The 18,654-nt window shown below is 43.1% G+C and overlaps 1 protein-coding gene across 3 annotated transcripts in view; it reads left to right on the top strand.

The window, feature by feature from the left end:
- Window positions 1-18,654, top strand: part of CAP2 (cyclase associated actin cytoskeleton regulatory protein 2) — a 99,611-nt gene that overhangs the window by 40,391 nt on the left and 40,566 nt on the right. For all 3 annotated transcript variants that reach the window (XM_030552454.1, XM_030552455.1, XM_030552456.1), the window contains exon 4: window positions 5,946-6,023. In XM_030552454.1, coding sequence (XP_030408314.1) covers window positions 5,946-6,023 — 78 coding nt within the window. The remainder of the gene's footprint in view (window positions 1-5,945; window positions 6,024-18,654) is intronic.

Below are 18,654 nucleotides of genomic sequence, written 5' to 3'. Positions count from 1 at the left end.
CCTTTTATTTGTTTTAAACCTGCTGCCTATTAATTTCATTGGGTGACCCTTGGTTCTTGTGTTTATGTGAAGGGGTAAATAACACTTCCTTATTCACTTTCTCCACACCATTCATAATTGTGTAGACTTCTGTCACATCTCTCCTTAGCCATCTCTTTTCAGATAGTCCCAGTCTTCTTAATCTCTCCTCATAGGGAATCTGTTCCAAACCCCTAATCATTTTTGTTGCCTTTCTGTGTACTTTTTCCAATTCTAATATATATATTTTTGAGATAGAGTAACTACATGCAGAACTGCATGCACTATTCAAAGTGTGGGTGTACCAGGAATTTATATAGTGATATTGTGATATTTACTGTCTTATTATCTATCACTTTCCTAATGGCTCCTAATATTCTGTTAATTTTTTTGACTGCTGGTTGACATTGAGCAGATGCTTTCAGATAGAGTGACCAGATAGCCACTGTGAAAAAATGGAATGGGGTAATAGGCACCTATAAAAGAAAAAGTACCAAAAAATGGGACTGTCCCTATAAAAACAGGACATCTGGTCACCCTTCTTTCAGAGAACTATGATGACTCCAAGATCTCTTTCTTGAGTGTGTGACAAAGTTCCTCCTCTACCTTGGTGGGTCCTGTGCTTATTGGCAGATTTGCTCACCTCAGTGACCTTTCCCACAGTCTGGATCAACTTCTGTGTTGAATCAGGAGTTGGGAGGTTTAGGGGGAACCCGGGCCCGCCCTCTACTCCGGGTTCCAGCCCAGGGCCCTGTGGATTGCAGCTGTCTATAGTGCCTCTTGTAACAGCTGCATGACAGCTACAACTCCATGGGCTACTTCCCCATGGCCTCCTCCAAACACCTTCTTTATCCTCACCACAGGACCTCCCTCCTGGTGTCTGATAACGCTTGTACTCCTTAGTCCTCCAGCAGCGCTCATGCTCTTGCTCCCAGCTCCTCACATGCACTTCCTCTCCTCTGGCTCCTCCTCAGCTGACTGGAGTGAGCTCCTTTTTAAACCCAGGTGCCCTGATTAGCCTGCCTTGATTGGCTGCAGGTGATCTAATCAGCCTGTCTGCCTTAATTGGTTCTAGCAGGTTCCTGATTACTCTAGTGCAGCCCCTACTCAGGTCACTCAGGGAACAGAAAACTACTCATCCAGTGACCAGTATATTTGCCCTCTACCAGACTCCTGTACACCACTGGTCTGGGTCTGTCACAAGTGGTAATAGCTAATTTAGACCCCAGCATGAGGGTGCACTGTGGGAGAGTGGGAGATTAGGGCAGTGGTCTCCATCTACACTGGCACTAAAACAATGCAGTAGTTTAGACTGGCTAACAGGAAATTTAATCCAAAATGGAAGTTTAACCATTCAGAGCACTTTTATATGTGGACATGAGATATTTTACAAGTCTGCTAGGGAAACTAAATGTTCTTTGAACAGTAATATTCTCTAGAATAGACAAGGCCTTACTTGGCTGGATAAGGGAATGAAGTGAAATCCTGAATCAAGATCCCTCTGCTGAGAACACGCCGCCACCAGCCACTGTGAAAATACATGTATCCTCCAGATGTTGAAAACATATGTACTGATGACAGCCTTCGCTAAAGCCTGAATTTTAGCTTCAAAACTGTTTAACACACACACACACACACACACACACACACACACACACACACACACACACACACACACACACACACACACACACCATATAGTTTATTTAATCGCTTTAGTCAGCTGTCATGCTAGGATGATACAGGTATGCTGTTTTTCATCATGCTTTCTCCAGAGAAGGGGAAATTCTGGCCAGAACTAGGGCACAGTGCTTTTTAGATGCATAGTTTACTCTACTGTACTTGTACATTATGGAGCAGATTTTCAAAACTGCTAAGAGCTCAGCAGCTCCCATTCACAGCCGTTAGGAGCTGAGTCCTTTTTAAAATCCAGCCTCTTATTTAGGATCTTAAATGGGAGCTATTGGGTGCTGAGCTATTTTGAACATCTGGTTCTATGTATAATGTGCCTGTACAACAATCTAGCCAGAATTCTGTAGTGACCTTTTGTAGGACAAATGCAGTGTCACTGTCTGTAATATGCCATTGCTCTTCCTTTTTAAACACCTCACAGCCTTTGGGACTGTTTCACACATTTCACTGTTACCTATGTGTTATCTACCTAAACAGACAGCATTCTTTTTACAGGGAGCTGGTCCATGAATTGGATTCTTTATTCAATGTGCAGCCAGCATAGTGAGTGGCGCATAGGGGGGAGGTGTTCAGGGTGACCTGTGCATCACTATCATAAGATCTGGGTATTGATAAATGTTACTGAGAACGTACAGAAGGACCCATTCCTTATCTGATTATAGTCAATGGAAGCACTATGGCAGGGGTCGGCATCCTCTCAGAAGTGGTGTGCCGAGTCTTCATTTATTCACTCTGATTTAAGGTTTCGTGTGCCATTTTTAGAATGTCTTTTTCTCTAAGTCTATAATATATAACTAAACTATTGTTGTATGTAAAGTAAATAAGGTTTTTAAATGTTTAAGAAGCTTCATTTAAAATTAAATTAAAATGCAGAGCCTCCTGGACCAGTGGCCAGGACCTGGGCAGTGTGGGTGCCACTGAAAATCAGCTCGCATACCACTATCGACATGCGTGCCATAGGTTGCCTACCCCTGCACTATAAACTTCCATAGGAAAGGAATTGGCTTCATAGTTTGTTTTTAATGATACTTGTCGTTGTAGCAATTTTCATCTTCAGAGCACTGTATAATCATCGACTAATTATTCCATACAACACACCCTCAGGTTGGTAAGTAATAATATAATGTGTCATCATCCCCATTTTATTCTCGGGGAAACGGAGGCAGAAAAGTTAAGTGCCTTGCCTAAGGACTCACGTCAGAGCCAGGATTAGAATATAGGCAGACTTTGGCATCCTGGCCCATAATCTGTTAATCATGTTGCCTCACCTCTTGCTATGAAGTGTTTTTGAACGCTTGTACGGCAGATTGCTAGGAAGAGGGAAGTGCTTTGATGAACCTTCTTTCTCTGTAACATACACCTCAACTGAAGGCACCTGCCCACTAATTGTGAAATCTGTGCACAGCCTTGAACAGACTAAAAGGACTCCAAAAGATTTTGCATGCCTAGAGAGCGATGGCTGCAAATATGCTCCTTGGCATCCGCAGATAGCCAGAAGTTATGCCTCGTCCTGTAGGACACAAATCTAGCCATGTTTACCCATGCATTTATGACCTCCAGACTGCATTTCATAACTGGGAAGGAAGCCAAATAAAACTTTAAAAGCTTCAGCTGATACAAAATGCAGCAGCCCATCTGCGCAGCCACAAAAGTCACTGTAAACACATCACCCCTGTGCTCACTGTCACTACACTGGCTGCCCATTGAATAAAGAATCCAGTTCAAGGACCAGCTCTTTGTAAAAATAAATGTATCTGTTTAGATAAATAACTAGTTTGTTAGAACCAGGTAGGTAGAGCCCTGTGTGGATACAAAATGTGTGTCCACATCCAATCCACGAGCTGCAAAATGGTCCGCGGATATCAAGTGGATATCCACGGATTTGCAGGGCTCATCAGGTAGGTGACAATGAAATCTGTAAAATAGAGTTCCAGGTCTGTGAGGTGATTGAAAAAGGAAGTGCAGTGGTAGATTACAGCCAATGACACTGCATTCTCAATGTGAAGAAGCATTTGTGTTACTTTGCAGGGACATGAGGGAATGAAATCAGCACACCCCCAGAAACATTGATATGCAGTAGAACTCAAGTAGGATCATCTTTAAATATTATTGCCAGGAGAAGGAAGGAAACAGTGACAATAAAAGGCCTTATAAAATTATACTATATTAATTGCAAAGGCTATGTTAACGCAACCTTTCAGTCAAGATTTAAATACTCATGCCAGGAATATGAGCATTCTGGTACCCACAGCAGCCTCTAGTATCTAAAGCCAGATTAATTCCTGGTATACAGGAAATCAGCAACATTACACCACAGACATGAATTGGCTCACAAAGTATGTGAGGTTACTAGGTATGATATTGAAGGTAACATTCATGTGTGCAAATGTGTCTGGTTTACTGTTGCTATAACTTTGAATTTCCTGACTCATATATTTAAAATCTCAATCAAAAGTTATATTCCCATGGGCTTTTTTAATTTCCTTGTTATATTTTTAGATGGGGGGGCAGATAAATAGAGGAAAGACAATGGGGAAAAGCAAAAAGACCAATATGTACATTCCCATTTGAAGCTACAGTTATTAGGTTAATTTAACATAGTCATCCTGTTTTTCATTTATTGATATTATTACTCAGTTGTATTACCATAGTGCCCAAGAACCGAATTCAGAAACCAAGATCCCATTGTGCTAGGTGCCATAAGATGGTCCCTACCCCACAGAGAGGTTACAGAGACAATGACTGTATGCAGACAGACCAGCTGGGGAGTACAAGGAAACAATGAGAGAAGTATTAGTCAGCATTATACACAATGGTTTCAGCACACCAACAGCCTAGCTATTGTCAAGCTTTCTGAAGGCTTGATAGTAAAGGAGAGTTTGAAGGTGGATAATGAGATAGCTTTGTGGATGTTTATGGGAGCTCCTCCCAAGCATGAGAGACTGCGTAGGACAGGGGTGGGCAAACTATGGCCCGCGGGCCATGTACAGCCCGTCAAACCTTTTAAACCAACCTTCGAGTTCCCACCAGGGAGCAGGGTCAGGGGCTTGCCCTGCTCCACGTGTCCGTGACTCCACGCGGCTTTCAGAAGCAACACCATGTCCCCCTGCTGGCTCCTACATGTAGGGGCAGCCAGGGGGCTCTCCAGCTCTCATTGGCTGGGAACCGCAGCCAACGGGAGCTGCAGGGGCAGCTCCAGCTGACAGGGCAGTGCCCAGAGCCGCCTGGCTATGTCTCTGCATAGGAGGACATGCTGCTGCTTCCAGGAGCTGCTTGAGGAAAGCGCCGCCTGAAGCCTCTACCCCAACCTCCTCCTGTGCCCTGACCCTCTGCCTCAGCCCTGATCCCCCTCCTGTGCTCCGAACCCCTTGGTCCCAGCCCGGAGCACTATCCTACACCCCAAATCCCTCAGCCCCAGCCCAGAGCCTGCACCCTCACCTGGAGCCCTCACCCCACCCCATGAGTCCCAGACCCCTCAGCCCCAGCCCAGAGCCCCCTCCGCATTCCAGACCCCACCTCCTGCACAGCCCCAGCACATTCCAGACCCCTCAGCACCAGCCAGGAGCCCCCTCCCCCACACCCAACCCCCTGCCCCAGCCAAGAGCCCCCTCCTGCACCCTGAACTCCTCATTTCTGGCCCCAGAACCTGCATCCCCAGCCAGAGCCCTCAGCCCCTCTTGCATCCCAACCCCCAATTTTGTGAGCATTCGTGGCCCGCCATACCATTTCCATACTCAGATGTGGCCCTCAGGACAAAAAGTTTGCCCAGCCTGGCTAGGAGAAAGCACAGATATGCTTGTTTGAAAATGTAGCTATATGTATTTATGAATGGTTATCTTCTATGCCTGTATTGGATTCTCCTGATCTGCAGTTGAATGAGGATTAGATGGTACATTCTAGCCCATGTCAAGTTTTGTGCTTGTTTGTGCATGTTCAAAAACACAGAAGACCCATTGCTAGCAGTACCTGTAAGGTGCTGGACTCCCCTACCGCCACTGTCTTGTGGCCAGTCTGTACTGCTGCAGGGAGTTAGACTAGAAGCAGAAAGAGAGAATTAAGTCTTAACACTTGACTTGGAGGTACCAGCTAGAAGAAGGAAAGCTGTATGGGGGAACTAGGGCATAAAGAAGGAACAGAATAATTGTTAATACTAAAAAGATGAGGTTAATGTTACTATTCACAATTATTTTCCTTCCAAGATTAAAATTTAATTTGTTTTCCTCCTCTTCTTATAGGCAGAAATGGTACGTGCTGCTTTCCAAGCACAGAGAGCCTTCCTGTTGTTAGTATCTCAATATCAAGAGCCTCAAGAGGTAAGAAAATCAGTATAACATTTTGGGAGGCAACCTGGTAGAATGTCTGTGTATGTATAAATGGCAGCACTCAAGCTCTGGTGCATTCACTGCTCTGTATTTAGAGCAAATGTTTGAAGGTGTGGTATAAATGCTGTACTCACATGAGTTTGGGATGGGAGCAGTACCAGTGGCAAAACTAGAAGTGGGTCATATGGCTACTCTTAAGTGAGCGCTGATATAACCACACTATTATTTATGCTGTTTGTCACACATACGACAGAACATTTAAAAAATATTTTAGAGAGTTTTAGAACTTTCTTCCTAGGACTAGTTTTTGCAGCCCTCCACTTGTAAAGCAAGGTACCTTAGTAGCTAGAAATTCCATTGCACAGGGATCAGAGTAAGTCATAACATCCACCAAATTCCCTAAAACAGTTTTCCCATGCCTAAAAGTCTCACAATACTAACGGGACCTTTGGACCTTCTGGGACTGGAAGTGAGTGCTGTGTGTATCTCATTGGGAAGCTGAAAACCTCCTGTTTCCCGTGGAATAAAACTCCCATTTCTAGCCCTGCAGGGACACTAGGTAACAGACTTGAAAGTCACAACATTTTTTATAAAAGCAGCAAAGAATCCTGTGGCAGATGCAACTTGCATCTGAGGAAGTGGGTATTCACCCACGAAAGCTCATGCTCCAAAACGTCTGTTAGTCTATAAGGTGCCACAGGATTCTTTGCTGCTTTTACAGATCCAGACTAACACGGCTACCCTCTGATACTTAAAAGCAGCAAAGAATCCTATGGCACCTTATAGACTAACAGACGTTTTGGAGCATGAGCTCATGCTCCAAAACGTCTGTTAGTCTATAAGGTGCCACAGGATTCTTTGCTGCTTTTACAGATCCAGACTAACACGGCTACCCTCTGATACTTGACACCTCTGATACTTGACAACATTTTTTATGTATAGAAAAATTATTATTGGCCAAGGGTTACTCATGCCCTGCCTAAGGCCCAGATTAAATGAATTATGGGAGGAAAATACTATGAGGAGGTAGTATTATGGGGAGAAGGAAGAAACATTTCTCTGTCAGGATGATTATTTTTTTAAAGGGAAGTTATTTGAATCCTTCTTCACAATTTGAAGCTAAGGTTTGGAGCAGCCATGTACTTGCTTACTTGCCGTGGAGCCTGCATTGCAGATTCTGTAATACACTGGGCTTTGATCTGCCTGTATCAAATATCCCAGTCTCTCCACAGGCCCACCCTCAAATCCTCCTTCATGGAGCATGCATGTCCCTGTGCACAGTCTGTCTGTGGCCTGCAATCTCAACCGCCTTGTTTTGGCTCCTTGCTCGATAAAGTGTATAATCCAGTAATCCCTCAGCAGGGCTTCTAGTCTCTAGTCTGAATTAGCAAGGTTCTGCTGTCGCTGACATTCCTACAGATACAAATAAAAAGATATTTGAATCAGTACTTTTTAATGGTGTGGGCACTCCAGGACGAAAACAGGGCCGAACCTTGACACATGCAAACTCCAGGCCAGACCTTTGATTTACCCAACCCAGAGCAAGAAGGAATCAGGCTGTGAATTGTATCCCCATCTGGCCCTGGGCTCAGAGGGTAGAAGTGGGTCATGATTCCCATTGGGGCATGGCCTCAAGAAATCATTTGTCCTGCTTACAAGTCCAGCCCTGCACAAAGCTATAGAAACTCACAGGTAGATCAACCCTTTACAATAGACAGATTCCAATTCATTTTTGTTATATAGACATCTCTGACAGGAGTAAAAAGTTGATTATTTAGGATTGCTATTGTTTGCCTTTTTAGATGTCGGGGAGTCAGAATTATTTTCTCCGTGCTTTGCCAGTGAGAGCTGTGGTGGCCTTTCCCTACACTGAGCCATAACAACTTTCAGGCAGTGCTCTATAGTGCTGTACCATCCTGAAGAGCCCTAAAGATTAAACCTGCCCATGGCCTTCATTAACTCTTATTTCACTTTTAAAAGCTTTTTACTGAAGTCAGAGCCATACAGTTTATACAAATCAGCCTGACACATACTGACAAGATACATTCAGCTCGTGCATAAACTTTGGACTTCTATTTTTTCTTACCTTGTGCTCTTGTGAATAAGGAGACAGGTATGCAATGGACTTGAGACTAATTTCCGTGCAGCATAAAGGACATGGAAACTATAGTGGGAGATGCTATATAACAACCGAGGTAGGTGTGACCCTTTCCAGGGGGTAGGTACCTTTCCGAGGTAGGTGTGACCTCATTAGCATCTGCACTTTGCGTGAGGAATCCTTGTCTGTGCCTGTCAGGGGTCAGCTCCCTGAAACCACCAGCCACAGGTAGCACACATCCTCCCCTCTCAGGCCATGCAGGCTATACTGTCCCCTCTGTGGGTTAGCAATAGATAGGCACACGCCAATCCTCGAGTCCTCTGAGCATCTCCGTGCAGTATCCAGGCCCTGATACACTGGGCACTCACAGAAATCCTAAATCCTCTGCTCCCAAGGGAACAGTACACCCCAGTGTACCCGTTACACATTTGATCACAGCTCCACTTAACACCCGGCACTTAGATCTGTTTATAGAGAAAGCAGGTATAAGTTTATTTAACAGAGTACAGAGGTTCCAGTAATAGCAAGGAGAAATATTAGAAACAAAGGGTTACATGTAAAATAAAATCATAACACGCCTGCTAGAGGCTAAATTTAACTAATAAGAAAAAGTTCACCCAAAATCCTTCCAGTGTATTACAGCCAGATTTGGCTGTGATTGTATGTTCATGAAGCAAGCTCATTGTCAGCTTACTTCCTAGGTGAAATAACTTGTGTGCCTCCTTACATTCTCCTGATGTCCCAAACTAATTCATGGCCATAAACTGGACACCCTCCTGCAGTACGTTCCTTCCTGTAGATTTTGTGATCTCTTGTCAATTTCGCAATCTTGATTAGCTGGTGATTCCATATGCAAACAGACTTCATAAGAACAGCCATACTGGGTCAGATCAATGATCCATCTAACCCAGTATTCTGTCTTCCAACAGTGACCAGTGCCAGATGCTTCAGAAGGAATGAACAGAACAGGGCAATTTATCCAGTGATCCATCCCCTGTCATCCAGTCCTAGCTTCTGACAGTTAGAGGTTTAGGGACACCCAGAGCATGAGGTTGCATCCCTGACTGTCTTGGCTAATAGTCATTGATGGATTTATCCTCCATAAACTTATCTAATTCTTTTTTTAACTCAGTTATACTTTTGGTCTTCACAATATTCCCTGACAACAAAGTTGTGTGAAGAAATACTTCCTTTTGTTTTTTATTAAACATGCTGCCTACTGATTTCATTGGGTGATCCCTGGTTCTTGTGTTATGTGAAGGGGTAAATAATACTTCCTTATTCACTTTCTCCATACCACTCATGCTTTTATAGACCTCTGTCATATCCTCCCTTAGTCATCTCTTGTGTAAGATGAACAGTCCCAGTGTTTTTAATCTCTCCTCATATGGAAGCCATTCAATACCCCAAATCATTTTTGTTGCCCTTCTTTTTTTCCAGTTCTAATATATCTTTTTTGAGGTGGGGCAACCAGAACTGCACACAGTATTCAAGGTGTGGTGTACCATGGACTCATATAGTAGCATTATGATGTTTTCTGCCTTATTATCTATCCCTTACCTAATGGTTCCTAACATTCTGCTAGGTTTTTTTACTTCTGCTGCACATTGAGCAAATGTTTACAGAGTACTGGCCATAATCACTCAAAGATCTCTCTCTTGATTGTTAACAGCTAATTTAGACCCCCTCGTTTTCTATGTATTGTTGGGATTATGTTTTCCAACGCACATTACTTTGCATTTATCAACATTGAATTTCATTACCATTTTGTTGCCCAGTCACCCCATTTTGTGAGATCCTTTGTAACTCTTCTCAGTCAGCACTGGACATACCTATTTTGAGTCATTTTGTATAGTCTAAAAACTTTTCCACCTCACTGTTTACCCCCTTTTTCCAGATCATTTATGAATATGTTGAATATGAATATGGTCTCAGTACAGATCCTTGGGGCCCTGGTATTTGCCACCCTCCAGTGTGACCATTTATTATTCCCCCTTATTTCCTATCTTTTAACCAGTTACTGACCCCTGAGAGGACCTTCCGTTTCATCCCATGCAGGGGCGGCTCCAGGCACCAGTGCACCAAGTGCATGCCTGGGGCAGCAAACCACGGGGGGCAGCCTGCTGGTCGCCTTGAGGGCGGCAGTCAGCCTGCCTTCGGCAGCGCGCCTGCGGGAGGTCCGCTAGTCCTGCGGTTTCAGTGGTAGGTACGAATCCGTGTTACTGGCAGACCTCCCACAGGCATGCCGCCGAAAGCCGCCTGACTGCTGTGCTTGGGGCGGTAAAATACATAGAGTCACCCCGATCCCATGACTGTCTACTTTGCTTAAGAGCCTTTGGTGAGGACCTTGTCAGAGGCTTTCTGAAAGTCCAAGTATGTATATATCCCCAGGGTCAACCTTGTCCACATGTTTGTTGGCCCCCTCAAGGAATTCTAATAGATTAGTAAGGCTACCTTTACAAAGCTGTGTTGACTCTTCCCAAACATACCATGGTCATCTATGTGTCTGATAAATCTGGTCTTTACTTTTGCCTGGTACTGAAGTTAGGCTTATTGGCCTGTAAGTGCCAGGATCGCTGTGAAGCCTTTTTAAAAAATCAGCATTACATTAGCTATCCACCAGTGATGTGATACAGAGGCTGATTTAAGTGATAGGTTACGTACCACAGTTATTAGTTCTGAAGGAACTCAAATATGAAATTGCAGAATTCTTGGGTGAATACCATCTGGTCTTGTTAACTTATTACTGTCCAAAACCACCTCTCCTGACTCCTCAATCTGGGACAGTTCCTCAGATTTGTCACCTAAAAATAATGGCTCACGTGTGGGAATCTCCCTCAGATTGTCTGCAGTTAAGACCAATGTAAAGAATTCGTTTAGCTTCTCTGCAAAAGCCTTGTCTTCCTTGACTGCTTTTCTAGCACCATGGATTGTTTAGCAGGCTTTCTGCTTCTGATGTACTTTTAAAAAGTGTGCTGTTAGTTTTTGTGTCTTCTGCTAGTTGCTCTTCGAATTATTTTTTGGCCTGCCTATTTATACTTTTCCACTTGACTTGCCAGAGTTTATGTTCCCTTCTATTTGACTTAATGTCCTTTTGTCTCTAACTGCCTCTTTTACTCTCTCATTTAGCTATTTTTTGGTCCTTTTTCTGTTTGAGATATACATATAGTATGATGTTCTAAAAAATTTCCTTGCAGGCATTTCACTCTGCTGACTGTTTGTTTTAATTTCCATTTATGTAGCTTCTTCATTTTTGTGTAGTTCTCCTTTTGAAGTTAAATGCTACTGTGGTGGGGTTTTTTGGAATTTCCTCCCCTACAAGGATTAGAGTGACCAGATAGCAAGTGTGAAAAATCAGAATGGGGGTGGGGGGTAATAGGAGGTATATAAGAAAAAGCCCCAAATATCAGGACTGTCCCTATAAAATTGGGATATCTGGTCACCCTAACAAAGATGTTAAATTTAATTACATTATGGTTGCTATTCCTCAGTGGTTCAGCTCTATTCACTCTTGGACCAGATCCTGTGCGCCACTTGGGATGAAATCAAGAACAGGACCAGCGCTAGGGGTTTGAGCGCCCTAGGTGCATGGCAATTTCGCTGCCCCACGCGCTGTTCCCGCGGCTCCGGTGGAGCTGCCGCAGTGGTGCCTGTGGAGGGTCCAGTGCTCCGCGGCTCCGGTGGAGCTGCCGTAGTCATGCCTGTGGGCGGTCCACCGGAGCCGCGCGAGGAGCCGACCGTCCGCAGGCACGACTGCGGCAGCTCCACCAGAGCCGCAGACCAGCGGACCCTCCGCAGGCACCACTGCGGCAACTCCACCGGAGCTGCCTGCCACCCCCTCTGGCAAAACGGCGCCCAGCAATTATTCTGGCGCCCTAGGCGATTGCCTAGGCTGCCTAAATGGTAGCGCTGGCCCTGATCAAGAATTGCCTCTCCCCTTGTGGGTTCCAGGACTAACTGCTCCAAGGAGCAGTCATTAATGATGTCCATTAACGTCTAACTTTCATTGTAAGACTCCCAGTACACAATGGTCAGCCAGGGAGATAAGTATCTCCTATCCCTTGTCTGAACAGAAGCTGTTTATCACCTTTTGGTTACCTGTCTTACATACCTTGGGAATGCAGTTTTCAGTATATATACACACATTATCCCTTCCATATTATCTGTAATATATTTTGCCATGATTGTGATGAACAGTGTGAGACAGGCTTTCAGTAGAATCCTTACATGACATTCTTTGGCACATTATTATCCATATAACTAATACACGGAATCCCTGTAAAACTCTATGAACCCCCTTTGCCCTCTGCCAATTGGTCGATTGCCAATCAAGAGGTTCCTGGTCACAATAGTTTAAGCACTAGGCGGTGCAGTATTGCTAACCTGAAAAATGATCAGTTATGCTTGCCCAAAAGTTCATTACTGGCTTTAAAAAATAATGGATTTTGGGGTTCTTTTGGTTTGTCTTCTTGTTTCTGAGCTTTTAGCATAATTGAGTCACATTTTCAGGCTTTTCTCAGCAACCATGAGGGCTAGAAACTTTCAATTAAAAAACAAACAAAAACCCTCTAAGATTCTCATGTAAATCACTGCTTTCCAGGAGCTGGGACTTTAAGGAACACACCACATATTGCAGAACTTACAATACAATCACAAGACTTGGCAACTTGGTGCATAATTTTACTTGCACTTTGGCTGCCGTGACACAGTTTTGTTTTACCTTGTTGAAACCTACCCTAGGACTTACAAGGTCAAGGCTGGAATGTTATAGCTCTAGACGGAGGTCCACATAGACATAGTGTGTAGGCGAACACCATTGGAAAGTTAAAAATGTCATAAGTATTGAAAAATCAATAAGGTTTTTTTTCTGATCACTTTTGAGTGAGACCAGGCCCAGTGCATTTGTTGGTTTTAATATCAAGAGCATTAGACAGCATTGCTGATATACACATTTATTTTGGTGTGCCTCCGTAAAAAAGATATTGCTGTTCATTCTGATTTTTTTTCAGACCCAGTTCTTTGCATAGCTTTACACTCAGCTATCCCGTGGGCAGACCTGAACACTGCTGACTGCTGCTTATTCTGTGCAAAATGTAGTTTGCATTGCAGCAGCTTGAATAGTATTTTCCATTGCAGAGCCTGCAGTTCCAGGCACTACTCTGTCTTTTCACCTCTCCATGTCAGTGGCAGAAAAAAAAACTATGTTAATAATTCTACACAGATTAATGGGTTTGCAGTTTGTTTTCTGCACCACATATGAAAACTGGTGCGCATAGAATAGCCCAAGAGAGGGAAGGAAGGGGAGACCCCCCATGACTATATCAGTGTGATGTCATCTGGGTCTGCTTGTATTTATAGCCTAAAGCTACAAAGTCAGTGTGGAATCCAAACAGGAAAGCTAATCATTAGTTTATCGGAATGCACAGGGCAGAGAAAAGCAAATGAAGATAACAGGGTATCTGTAAATGCAAGAGAAAAGCGAGTAATTCTGTCATTCAGCTGTCTAGACTGTTTGCTTTAGTAATGTAAAGCTGTGAATGAGCCAGTGTTGCAATTATGGCATAGTAGCTTTGTAGATATTCAGAGACAGCGGTGTGGAGACTGAGAGGATTTACTGAGTTCCTGTGGTGTTGGGATGTAGCACATGGTGACTTTTTAAGAAAAAAAAAATAAAGAGAAAAAACCCTGAAAAAACAAATTAGCTCAGCTGTCTTTGCTAAAGAAACTAATGAATTAGGCAATCAGCATTAAAAAGATGCCTGTTGTGGTGATAATATAACTTTGAGGGTCAGAAAATAGAAATACATGTGTAGAAGCTGGGATTTTTTTTCTCTTCTTTTATTCAAATGCTGAGGTCACTAATTAATGTAGTTCTTTAGTCAGTATGTTACTATCAAGTGCTCTTCTAATATTTAAACTCATTTAGCTTGCTTTTGTTCAGATTTGTTTCTTAATATGCTCCAGTGGCGCAATTGGTTAGCTTCTACATTTTTTCTTCTCGGAGCTTGTTGTGGTGCACAGCCTTTATCATCTGTATATGTGAAAATAGCTGTTCCAGATGGCATACCAATCCTGCATCAGCTGCAATAAATTACTTAGCAGGGTGCATGTTCTCATTACTTTTTATGGTCATGTTCTATATTTGGAGGTGCAGTGGAAAAGATCACATGACAAAACTATCATTTTATATTAATGTTTGTCTCAAAACTAGTGGCTGCTGGGTACAAACTAGTGCTGTAGTTCTTATATTCATCCACTTATGCATTTTAAAATGTTTTATAAAATGTAAACCTATCTACCATAAATTATTTATATGTGGGAATGGAAGGGGTGAAAAGAGAGCAAAAGAGGTGTAAGTGTGTTGTGTTCTGTGAGAAATTATTTTAAAGGCATTTTGAGTACTTCGATTTATATGTTTTTTGAGCTGTTCAAAAAATTAAGATAACAAAACATTGACAGTTTTGAACTGCATTTCCTATTCCACACATTCTACTCCAAATCTAATTCTGAATCAAACAGAATATTATTTTGTGGCATATTTAAAGTTATTTGTTTCCTTGAATAACTATCTTTTGAACAACATAATTTTTTACTTGTGATGTTCAAGAAATGCATTCTTGTTCCAGAATAGTACCATTCAAAGTCATAACAGTAAATATTCTATGAATGATAAATTTTATGCCACTGCTTCTTCAGTAACTGTTTTTTTCACTTCAAGAGTTTAAATATCTTAAGAAACTGCTTTGTCAGTTTGGTCTTCTATTTGTACCGCTGTTCCCTCAAAGGGGAGCATTAATACAATAAATTTGCCCATTAATTATTATAAGTATAAGCAGTATCAGCTTTAGATCTGTGTCAAACGCATTGCTGCAGATAGTACTGGACTGAGATGTTGCAGCCCATTTTATCAGGAACCTCTCATATTAAAGTTTATTCCTCAGATATGTTGTGGGAGACAGAGGCTGCTTTTTTCATGATGTAATGAATGGACTTGCCATTAAGTCCATTCATTTAAAATTACACCACAGCACTTCTGAGGTAAAGCCCTTTACATTCAAAATTTAATGTCCATACAAATAGGCACAGCTAGAAATGTAAGTAACTGGTCATAAGAGATTATCACAACTAGATTCAGATGACAGATGCAGTTCAGACTATATATGGTACTAGAATATAATTCCTCACACACACACATACACAAAAAGTGCTGATTGAATTCATATGTCTGCCAGTCCCCAGCTGGTCTGATTTTAACATTCTGTAGACAAACATTCAGCTCAAATACCTGCCTTTAATGTGCAGATACTATAACCCAGTGGTTCTCAAACTTTTTTTTCGTGGACCACTTGAAAATTGCTGAGGGTCTCGGCGGACCACTTAATGACCTTTCCAAATGTTATTTGTACCATTAGCTAATGATTGTAAAGCACTTTGGATAAAAGCGCTATATATAAAAAAATTAATAATAATAAAACTTTTTTTAATTCTACAAATAAAAGCACACAACTCATATTTTAATATCAGTAGTCTAATGCGATGGATGTGCCCTCTCTACCCCACCGCAGCAGCCCCTGAGCTGGGGCTGGGAAGGAGCAGAATCTCTCCCTCTCTCCCCTGGCACAGCAGGCCCCAAGTTGAGGCTGGGAAGGAGGGCCGTCTCTCCCCAGCAGCCGCAGTCCTGGAGGTGGGGAAAGTTGCCACTTTCTCTGGTCGCTGCAGCCCTGCAAGTCCCAAATTCCCCCCACCCCCTCTTCTCACCCCACTGCCCCCTCTCACCTACCCCCCTATTCCCCCCAAGGCCACCATCTCACCTTACATGTGCATCTTCTCCAGGGTCCAGGCACCTAATTAGTGGAGCCAGGCCTATGTGGTTCCACTAATTAGGTGGGTGACCCCACATTCTCTCATGTGCGGCCACCACCTGAATGGTGCTCGTGGACCACTAGTGGTTTGCAGACCACAGTTTGAGAACCTCTGCTATAACTAATTTGGGGGTGGGAGATGGGAAGGGCTCACCTAGAAAAAAAATAAATCACAATAACCTGTACTCAAAACCCCACAAAAACTAGGGAAGTTAGAGTAGAATTGTAGAAGCAAAGTCTGAGGTTTTAAAGGGCCCTTTATTGAGGCATGACTTCTATTAAAGTCAGTGGGAATTTGCCTGGAGTAGAGACTGAATATATGTGTCAAAATTTAATCTATAGAAATTAGAGATGAATGTTTCTAGCCAGCTAGTTCCTGCAAGTGCAGGATTGTTCGCAGCATCATATTCTTACATTTTTCTCCAGTCTATTTTGTTCAGATTGAAAAGAAGTTGAACACCATTCAGATGAAGCTAGCATCTCAGAAACGTTCGAAAACATCAAATGGTATGAATTCAAGTCAATTGAAGAAACCTGTCTTCCAACTAAACAGGTCCCACTCTCTTGGATGGTCACCCAACATTCTCTAAGGTGGTATGGTCATTTGCTTCTAATGTCCACCAGCTTCCCCTGAGAGAACTATTTTCAATTTTATCCAATGAAAGCAGGATAGAAAAGACCCCTTGGAAGACCTAAAACACAATGGCTGGATAGTATCAACAGAAACCCGTTGCTCATAGGCATCTAATCCAGTAACCCACCAGATTTGGCTCAGGACAAGACATTATGGAGGCATATAACTTGTTCGGTGGCCTCTATGCTCTCCAAGCAGCAGCATGGGAACTAACCTATTTTTAAATGACCCCACTGATAGTCTCCCCATGGGAGACTACTGCCTCAAGTAGTAGGAGATTTTTTCGATTACTTATGTAGAATTTCTCTTTGTTGATTGTCATTTCATTACTGATTGCTCCTAGATATACTACCCATGGACCACCTATTTTCTAAATACATCCTTTCTTCTTCAGTTATTGCTCAGCCAAACTAAACATTTTAGGTCAAGATCTGCTGTCGTTTTACTCATTTGGTTGACTTCAGCAAGGCCGCACCCTTGTAACTAGAAGTAGAATTTGGTCCAATTATGTTTTCTTCTTTCTTAAATCTTTCTAGACCCTTAGGGCACAATCTTGTAAAAAGTGTGGAGGTTGAAGTGAATGAGAGTTGAGAGTGCTGAGCACCTAATAGGAGGCACTCAGTACCTTGCATCATTAGACTCTTATTTCTCCCCCTGCCCACCCACACCCCACACACCCTCCCCTGGTTCTCTGAATTCCTTCCTAATTGTCAGCATGTTTCAGGTATGAATAAGCCTAGCACTGTGTGATGCCTGTGGTCTCATTAATGCCATATAAAGAGGGTCCACAGGCAGCACACAGTTCCCTGCTCCTTCATATGATGCCTCTTTATATGCAGCCCAAAAATGCATGGGCTCTTTTTTTGGTCAGCATTGCAGACTTACGTCCAGTTGTCCACCACCATCCTTGGTTGTTTTTTGGTAAGTATTATTGTTTTCCAAATAGCTACCCGTCACTGACTGCATATTTCTCACTTTTTTTCTCCTACTGCACTTTACCAGCTTCAGACTCATTTTATTTCCTGCCCACATAGCTAACCTCTCTAGATCCCCTAGTATGGTTTCTCTTTCCTCATTGGTGTCTGCACAACCTCCCAAATTAATGTCTTCTGCAATTCGATGGTTTGAGGTGTTTGAGACACCGCCCTGCTTTGCAGGTAGGGCACTTAGCCTTGGGCAGGCATAATGCCACCTGGAGCTCCAGGGAGTACAGATAGACTGTGATTGTTGTGCTGCCATTGAGGAAGTCCATTCTCTGTACCCTACCAGCTTTTCTGGCCAGTGCAGAAGATGAGTGGGGCTATGGTCCTGCTTCTTCACACCCTTTTGAGAGGCAGACACCACCACCAGCACTAGCCTCTCACAGACCTTGCACTTCTCAGTGTGAGCACTATCATCATGTACGCATGCAGGGGCCAGACACAAGTAAGAGGGAGGCTTCTTCCATCTTTGACCCTCTAGCACATCCATGCAGCAGCTGAGCACCATCTTACCCTTTTAACGGATATGCTATTAATTGCCTCTCAAGGATCATGAGTGAAATAGTAAATGCCTCTGGGCACAACAACAAAATCCCTGTAGCACCTTACTGGATACCTGCCTGAAACATTTCCTTTTAACATTTATCCTTTCTCCACAGTCCTTCAGCCAGTTTTCTGTCCCTGCAGCAATGCTCATACTCAAGTCGTTGAGCCAGATAAGCTTACATGAAACCATTTTGATGTAAGCATTCTGGAAGAATCCCTAATCCACTAGGGACCATATTCTTCATTTTTTGCACACCCAAAACTGAGGTAGCTCACTCCCTTGGCCAGCATGTCCACCCACTTCCCAGCACTTTGGGGCTGCACTCACCCCCACTACACCTGCTGGCAGGAAAGACAACATGGCGATTGAGCACTGCTGCAATCTCCACCTCTGGCAAATTTGCTACCACTAGTGACCTGGGACTGGAGTTTTTGCCATCATAAACACAGGATGAATCCGGTTAGTGGATTTTACAGGTGGCAGTGTTTAGAGAAGAATGAT

The sequence above is a fragment of the Gopherus evgoodei genome, chromosome 2 (assembly GCF_007399415.2).
Source record: "Gopherus evgoodei ecotype Sinaloan lineage chromosome 2, rGopEvg1_v1.p, whole genome shotgun sequence".
In the NCBI taxonomy this organism is placed as follows: Eukaryota; Metazoa; Chordata; order Testudines; family Testudinidae; genus Gopherus; species Gopherus evgoodei.
Note: the sequence above shows the minus strand (reverse complement) of the source record. Positions and strands in the feature narration are given on the sequence as shown.